Source organism: Orycteropus afer, unplaced genomic scaffold (assembly GCF_000298275.1).
Source record: "Orycteropus afer afer isolate SDZICR_OR568_19922 unplaced genomic scaffold, OryAfe1.0 scaffold00041, whole genome shotgun sequence".
NCBI lineage: Eukaryota > Metazoa > Chordata > Mammalia > Tubulidentata > Orycteropodidae > Orycteropus > Orycteropus afer.
The window spans coordinates 3,793,544-3,802,511 of record NW_006921628.1 but is presented as its reverse complement, the minus strand read 5'-3'; the positions used below and the strand labels follow the sequence as shown (position 1 = coordinate 3,802,511).

Genomic DNA, 8,968 nt, shown 5'->3' with positions numbered 1-8,968 from the left:
AATCCCTGCTATACTTGAGCCCATCATCGCAGCCACTGTGTCAATCCATCTCATTGAAGGCCTCCCCCTCTTTCCCCGGCCCTCCACCCTACCAAGCATGACATCCTTCTCCAGGGAATGGTCCCTTCTGACAACATGACCAAAATAAGTGAGACGAAGTCTGGCCATTCTCTCTTAGAACTATATTTATGACTATATAAAAGTTTGGGAGATAGTATTTCTACATACATATTTGTACATGCTATAAAAATATCCATATATAAATATGTAGAGCACAGAGGAGGCAAAGTTAGCCATAACCAAATATCTTGAGGGAGTAGATGGCTGGACTAGTGGGCTCAGGACCATAGTCACAGGGGAAATCAAGGTCAATTAGCATAATATAGTCCACAAAGACATCGTTCTACATCCTACTTTGGCAAGTAGTGACTGACAAGTAGTAAAAGCTTGTGAGCAACCATCTAAGGTGCAACTATTGGTTTCTCCTCATCCAGAGCAAAGAAGAGTGAAGAAAATCAAAGACACATGGAAACAATTAGTCAGTACAGTTAGTACAGTATACCATGAAATCTTCAGTCTCCATGAGTCTGGGACTAGAAGAACTAAGTGATCCCTAGATACCACTGTCAACCACTCTGAAAAAAAATCACCATAGGAGAGCCTGGCTAGAGTGGAAGACAAATGTGGAATAAATCTCAAAACAATGAAAAAGACCAGGCTTACTGGTCTAATAGGGATTGGTGGAACTATGGCCCTTAGACACTTTTAAAGCCTGCAACTGAACTCATTCCTATGTCTCAACTTTCAGCCAAACAATAAGCAGGCACGTTGTTGTTATGTGCCGTCGAGTTGGCCCCGACTCATAGTGACCCCTCCTTGGGTTTCCGAGGCAGTATCACTATGGAAGTAGGATTGCCCAACTTTCCTTCCGAGGAGTGGCTGGTTGTTACCCTGAGAAAGACTAAAACCCAAATCAAACCCACTGCCATCTAGACGATTCTGGTTCCTAGCAACCCTGTAAGACAGAAGAGAACTGCCTTTTAGACTTTCCAAGGTTGTTATGTTTATGGAATCAGACTACCACATCTTTCTTCCAAAGAGTCACTGGTAGGTTTGAACTACTGACCTTTTGGTTAGGGGCTGAGTGCTTAACCACTGCACCACCAGTGTGCCTTTGGGAAAGACTGGTAGTTTATTAAGCACATTCTCATTCTAAGCATGTTGTAAGCATCCCCTAGTTCTTTCCATCCTCCACACAATGCTGGAAGCTTGGTACCATCATAGTCCCCTCAAAAGATAGAAAATGGAGGCTTGGAGAGGTAAAGCCAGTTGGCCTGAATTCAGGGGCAGAATCAGCAATATAACCCAGGTGTGCCTGGCTCTAGAGTGGGTGCTCTTGGCCTAAGCAATGGGGGGTGCAGGAAACTAGAGGGAGATCCAGATCATCTATACCCATCCCTTCCTCATGCCAGTTGTGTGATCCCTCTGTGCAGGCCTCTCTGTTTCTCTGTCACCATTTGTGATCTAGCCTGTGATAAAATGTTGCTGGGAGGAATGAATGAGATAAGAGGTGTAAAGGCCCTGGTGGCAATACCTGGCACTCAGCAATAATTCTAATAGTAAGGGAAGATTTGAACCCAGGTGCCAACTGAGCTGAACTGCCTCTCAGCCCCACCAGTTACCAACTGAGTGCCCTTGAGTTATGAGCTTAGAGTCCAGCTGTCAGGGTTCAAGTCCTGGCACCCTTACTTTCCTGAGGTTAGTTGAGGACCTCGCCTCTCTGGGCCTTATTTTCTTTTTGAAGTGGGCATCATAGTAGCCTTCCCTTGTAGACTGATAGTATGTATTAATCCAGCTGATGCAGGTAAGAGATTGTAAACAGTCACTGGGATAAGTATTCAAGATGTTTTAATTGCTGCTAATACTGTTTTTATTTCCCTGCAAAATATAGAAACAACTGGAGTGATTTTTTATTCCTGTTCCCACTCAAGAACCATGTAATTGTCTTTAATTATTATTGTTATGTTATAGTGGGAACTAAGAAAATATCTTGTAGACTTTTTAAAGAAGGCAGCAAAAGACTTCTGAGAGTAGAGAATGGGAAACAAACGGCACAGCCCCTAATTTTGGAGTCCCTAGGTGGTGCAAACGTACTTGGCTGCTAACTGGAAGGTTGAAGGTTTAAGTCTATCTTGAGGCACCCCAGAAGAACGGCCTGGCAATCTACTTCCAAAAAAAATCAACCATTGAAAGTTCTAAGGAGCACAGTTTTACTCTGACACACATTGGGTTGCCATGACTCTGAATCAACTTGACAGCAACTGATTTACTAGTAATTAACTGGTGAACATGGATCCCTCTAGAAAGTCAGAGAGAGCTTTGTTTGCATGGTCTATGCCTGCATCTGCTTCTCCCATGGATTTGTACACTGACTGTCTTCTGTCTCCCTGCAGACGGTGTACAACCTGGCTGATGTGGCCTGCAAGTGCCACGGGGTGTCCGGCTCCTGCAGCCTGAAGACATGCTGGCTGCAGCTAGCAGACTTCCGCAAGGTGGGTGATGCCCTGAAGGAGAAGTATGACAGTGCTGCAGCTATGCGGCTTAACAGCAGAGGCAAGTTGGTACAGGTCAACAGCCGCTTCAACTCGCCCACCACGCAGGACCTGGTCTACATTGACCCGAGCCCCGACTACTGTGTGCGCAATGAGAGCACTGGCTCCCTGGGCACTCAGGGCCGCTTATGCAACAAGACCTCTGAGGGCATGGACGGCTGTGAACTCATGTGCTGTGGCCGCGGCTATGACCAATTCAAGACCGTGCAGACAGAGCGTTGCCACTGCAAGTTCCACTGGTGCTGCTACGTCAAGTGCAAGAAGTGCACAGAGATTGTGGACCAGTTTGTGTGCAAATAGTGGGTGCCCCTCCACCTGCTCCACCACCCAGCCCTACTCCCAGGACCCACTTATTTATAGAAAGTACAGTGCTTCTGTTTGTTTTTTTTTTTTTTTAAATATTGTTTTATTTTTTTCCCAACAGTTGCAACCGGACCTTTTTTTTTTTTTACCCTGTTCCCATCTAAGAACTCTGTGGTTTGTTATTAATATTATAATTATTATCTGGCAATAATGGGGGGGGCAAGAAAAGTATTTATTTTGTGGATCTTTTAAAAGGTAATTCAAGACTTCTTGTGAAGGTATAGGAGCAGGGGAAAATAATACATACCCTACTTTAGCTGTGGATGTGGTAGACATCCAGAAGGTAAAGGAAATAATGTTTTCTTTTTCTCAAATGTGGGGTCATGTGGGATGGGTAGGATCTTGTTGGAAGGGGGCGGTACAGATCTGTGCACAGTTCAGCTTTGGTGACCCAAGTGAATTGTGAATGCTCTGGTGACGGTTGAAAGGCCTAAGGTGGGGTCTTGAGGGGAAAAAAAAAACAAAAAAAGAGAGATCCCCTTCCCAGGGGGCTGCCTGCCTACTTTTTACATTTATTAAATGGTAGTTTAAAATTTGAGAGTAAGAACTTCATATCCCTTAAGGAAAAACATCTACCATGTGTTTCATCCTTCAGCAGATGGTTCTATTCTAAAACCCAGTGAAACTTGGATAGTAGGAAGGAAAATCTCCAGGAATTGGAAAAAAAAAGAAAAAAAAAACCTTTAAAACTCCTCTGTTAACACAGTGATTTGAAGCTATTTTAGGAATTACATTTTCTTATCAGAAAAGGATCCTCCCCAGAGTGATTCTGGGTACTAGACTTTTGTTTGGGAGAGGGGAGTTGGCTTGAATATAAAAGGAAATATACTGTAATTTTACTGGGGATACTTGGTTAATAAATGATAATACTGTAATGAAAATAATACATGAATTCCATTCACAGTTTTGCAGCCCAGACAACCAAGGTAATTAATTGCATGTCGTTCAGCACCGCACTAGAACAGAAAACCTATTTGAGAAAGAAAAGTGGAATCTGCCCTCCGCTCTTGACCCCAAGCCCTGTCTGATTCCTCCATGCGCCAGGATGCTGGCCACGTTTCCAAACGGCAGCTCCACTGCGTCCCGTTTGATTGTAGGAGAGGAACTGAAACCTTAGGAGCTCCACTTGGGAAATAGTTTGCTTCTTAGGGATTTTTTTTTTTTTTCCCCTGAAACTTTTATTTTGAGGAGCAGTTGTTTTATACTTTACTGATGCTATGGAGATAATGGAGCTCACAGAGGTGTTGACGCATTTCACTGTTATGATCCTGTGTTTAGACTATCCACTTGAGCTTTTCCTATTATACTGCAGGTGTATGCTAAAACTGTTCCTAGTGTACTTGAACAGTTACATTTATAACGGGGGGGAAGATGTGGTTTAATGGTGCCTGATATCTCAAAGTCTTGTACATAAAAAAATATATATATACATATATATATAATATACATATATAAATATAAATATAATTATATCTCAGTGCAGCCAGTGATTTAGATTAACAGTTTACTTTGGGGTTATTTCTCATCAGCAGCCTCTCTTGCAGTCCAAATTGGGATTTTTTTCCCAGAAGAAGTTTTCTTACTCTTGAGCTTAGGTTGTGGCTCTGACGCAATCGTAACTTGAACACCACAAAACAGCCTTGTTTTTGAGGAATCTTGAAGGACCGACTCACTGAAATGCACATTGATTTACAGATTTATTTGGTCTTTCCTCCCCCATCCTTTTCTCCAACCTCCACTTCTGTATACTTTCTAGAGAGGGCATTACTTTTCATCAGAGACATGGAAATTGTGAAGTATTCACAACTCAGAAGCATCGTTAACATTTCCTTTTTCATAGTTTACTCTGCAGAATGGAAACTAGTGCCTGTTGGGTTTGACAGTCCCTAAGGAAAGTCCAAGGAGCCCTGGTGGTGCAGGGGTAAAGCTCTCAGCTGCTAAACAAAAGGTTGATGTTTTAAAGTTACCAGGTGCTCCATGGGAGAAAGATGTGGCAATCTGCTTCCTTAAAGATTATAGCCTTGGAAACCCTGTGGGGCAGTTCTGCTCTTTCCTGTAGGGTCACAATGAGTTGGAATAGAGTTGACGGCAGTGGGTTAAGGAAAATCCAGCTCATTAAAGCTGTAGCTACTTGTTTTGTTTAGTTCTTTTAAACAAGGACACTTTTTTTCAAAAAATTGCCATCAAATGGTTCTTATACCAGACTTACATTGCTCCAGAAGTTTGGAAAGACACACATCTCCTACAACCTTCATAAGCTTGGTGGCATTCACGTCACTTCAGCCATCTGTGACTCTTAATTTATTGCACAAGGATACTCACTTCCCCTCAATTGCAGTAAGTTGCAAACAAAAGATCTTGAAATTAAAAAGCACTGATTAGTTTAAATTGTCACTTTTTTGGTTTTTATTATACAAAAACCATGAAGTAATTTTTATTTGCTAAGTCAGATTTTGTTTCTTTTTAGTGATTCATGTTTATGAAGAGAGCTGAGTTTAACAATCCTAGCTTTTAAAAGAAACTATTTAATGTAAAATAGTCTACTTGTCATTCAGATATGTATATCTCCTATGACCTTTATTCTATACATTTACTGTACATATTTCTCTCTTGTGTGATTTGTATATTTCACTTTTTTTTTAAACTCACGTTGAAAGGCTTATGCCAAATGGAAGATAGAATATAAAATAAAACGTTACTTGTATATTGGTAAGTGGTTTCAATTGTCCTTCAGATAATTCATGTGGAGAGTTTTGGAGAAATCTTAGGGATAGTTTAGGGTGACTACATGTCAAAATAATGGAAGAGTAGAGAGTTGTACCAAAACCAAACTGTATTTGGAAGCTTCAAAAGATTTCTATATGTAAGGGAACAAAAGGAGAATTCTCTTTTCCTATATGTGTTCTCCTATAAAGAAATCAAGCAGATGGTTTAAAGCTGGTTACAGTATTGCTCACATTCTTTCAGCATTATGCATGTAACTTAATTGTTTTAGAGCGTGTTGCTGTTGTAACAGCCCAGAGAAGAACCAAAAAGGCACATGCTTTTATCCATAACCAGATTTTTAGTCTAAAAAAATGTATCTTTGTATTTACCACTGCCAACTATTGCACCTCTCTCTTTGCATTCTCTATGGACCATGTGTGGTGTCCCCATGCCCCTTGAAAGCAGTTTTATAAAAAACAAGCCTCAGTCTGCAGAGAATGAAAAGTCACTGGAAACTAAAGGTTCCTTGTGTTTAGTGCAATTAATACGAAAATGTACACCGAGATCTGGTGGGAGCTGCCCAGATTGATACGTTAGCCTTTTTTTTCTTTTCGGATAACCTTGTAACATATTGAAATCTTTTAAGGATGCCAAGAATGCATTATTCCACAGAAAAACAGTAGACCAACATATAGAGTGTTTAAAATAGCATTTCTGGGCAAGTTCAAACTCTTGTGGTTCTAGGGCTCACATCTGTTTCAGTTTTTCCTCAGTTGTATATTGACCAGTGTTCTTTATTGCAAAAATATATACTTGATTTAGGAGTGTCAGCATTTTTTTTTTTTTCTTTTTTTCCCTTTCTCCTCCTGGCATGCGTTCAAGATCTTCCTAATACAGGAAAATTAACAAAAATTCATATATAGGCAGTAGCAAACAGTCATACTCAAAATAGTATTATGAGCTCAAGGGAAAAAGAGACTGTTTTAGGTTTTAGTCCAGTTTATCTGTTCAGTTCTTTGGGTTTCTGACCTCCTGAGACTGGTACTACATATATTTTAGTAGACTACTCAAACATTTTTCTTACATGATTTTGCCAATACCAATTTTCAGTTTGTTTTTACACAGCACTATTCAAGCCACTGAAATGATCAAGTATGAAGCTATAGTGGGATGTTGTTGTTAGGTGCCATCAAGGCAGTTTCAACTCAGCGACCCTTTGTATGACAGATTGGTTCGTTCTTCCAGCAGTCCAAGGCATATTCAGTGTTCTTCCCAACACATCATTCAAAAGCATCAATTCGTCTTCGCTCTTCCTTATCCACAGTGGGATACGTACTGTAAATGAGAGACTGGTACTGACTGACTTTAGGAGATGATTAGTAAAAACAGTCCCCACAGACTGAGTGGTCTGTAATATAAATATATAGAGAAATTGATAGATAGAAAAGGTAATTATGACTTGAAGAATATATTTAATACAAACATGCACCAAGGCACAGATCTAAAATAATGCATGATCACGGTAAAGTGTACTGTAAAAAAAAAAAATTTAAAAACTTTTTTCTAGTCTCCACTCTTGATGAAATGGTGAAAAAGCCAGATGCTGTGTTTTGAAAGTAAGATGATGAAATGAATTTTTAATTCAGGAAACTCTCAGAAGCATAGTAATTAAAACTTAGAAAAAGGATCTTCCAATCTACCTATTCACACCAACTTTACATCTAAATCTGATGATTGTTTAATGTTTAGTGAAACATCATCCTGTTAGTCAACAGAGTGGAAGTAGAATGATTGAAGGTTGGTATGATGTTCTTACTGTATCAATTTGAATCTAGAAGATTTAGCTAAAATGTCTCAGTATTTTAAAAGCAGACAAGGAACAGAGGAGAATTGAATTTAGACCATTTTTATATGCAGTGTACAATTTGCTGGACTAGAAATGAGATAAAGATTATTTATTTTTTGTTCATATCTTGTACTTTTCTATTAAAATCACTTTATGAAACCCAGCGCAGTCAAGTGTGTGTTTAGCAGACAAGAGTGTTCATCGCAATCTGAGGTTTGATGTGGGCATGGAGTATGCTTACGGTTTAAGGCATCCAGAGAAAACGTTAATGTCTCAGGCATGTGGACAATTTTGGTTGAATCCTAAGGATTTGTCATGCACTTTAATGATCGTTTTTCTTTTGCCTATTGCTAATCTTTCCATTTCTTATTTGTTCAGCTTCTACTAATGTGTAAATTTACACTTGTTGTTGTTACTTGTTGTTGAGTTGGTTTCACCCCAACCCCATGGGCAATGAAACAGAACACCACCTTCTGCCCTGTGCCATCTTTGTGATTGTCCTCCTGCTTGAGTCCATTGCTGTGGCTACTGTGTATTTGGAGTGCCTTCCCACCTGGACGCTCATCTTCCAGCACTGTATCGGACAGTGTTCTTTTGTGACCATAATGTTTTTATTGACTGATTTTCAAAAGTAGATTGCCAAGCCTTTCTTCCTAGTCTACTTTAGTCTGGAAGCTCTGCTGAAACTTGTCCACCACGGTTGACCCTACAGGTAGCATAGTTCCTAGTATCACAGCAATACACAAGCCACCACAGTACAGCAAACTGACAGATGGGTGGTGGGAAATGTTATACTAGAAGATTATTCAGTCTGAGCATTCGCTCAGTGAGATGGCATTACCATGTAATCCCAGGGCAAGGGAAGAAAGATAGAATGATTTAAGGAGAAAAATAAAGATTGAGAAGAAGGACAGGCTCAATCACCCAAAATATTCTTCTGGTTGTGTTTTGCATGTTGATGTAGTTTCCAGCCAGGTCTTTAGATAACGATTTCTCAACCACGGCACTATTGACATTTGAGCTGGATAATTATTTGTTTTGGGGCCATCTTGTGTAATGTAGGATGTTTAGCAGCATTCCTGACCTCTACCCACTAGATGCTAGTAGCACCCCCACCATTTGTGTGATCAAAACTGCACAATGTCAGGAGAGACATTGCTTAATCACCCCTAGTTAAGGACTGCTTTTGGTGGAATGACTAATGTGCTGAGCACTTGGGCAATACAAGCTGACCACAGTGGTAGCTTGTTCCTGGTCTTGGTTGACTAATTAGTAAGAGGTGTCCCTTGTGAGTTTCATTGTGTGGAGCAAGGAGACGTAGCATCTTCTACAGCTTAGTGGTTAAGAACACAGACTCTGGAGCCAGATTCCCTGCGTTCAAATTCTGGTATAACCACTTGCTGTGTCACCTTGGGCAAATCACCTAATCTCTCAGTCTCTC

General features: G+C 40.3%; 1 protein-coding gene across 1 annotated transcript in view; it reads left to right on the top strand.

The window, feature by feature from the left end:
- The window catches only part of WNT5A (Wnt family member 5A), an 11,587-nt gene extending 8,675 nt beyond the window's left edge, over positions 1-2,912 (top strand). Inside the window, exon 4 of the mRNA XM_007937250.2 lies at positions 2,454-2,912. Within this exon, the coding sequence (XP_007935441.1) occupies positions 2,454-2,912 (459 nt within the window). The remainder of the gene's footprint in view (positions 1-2,453) is intronic.
- Positions 2,913-8,968: the final 6,056 nt, after the last annotated feature.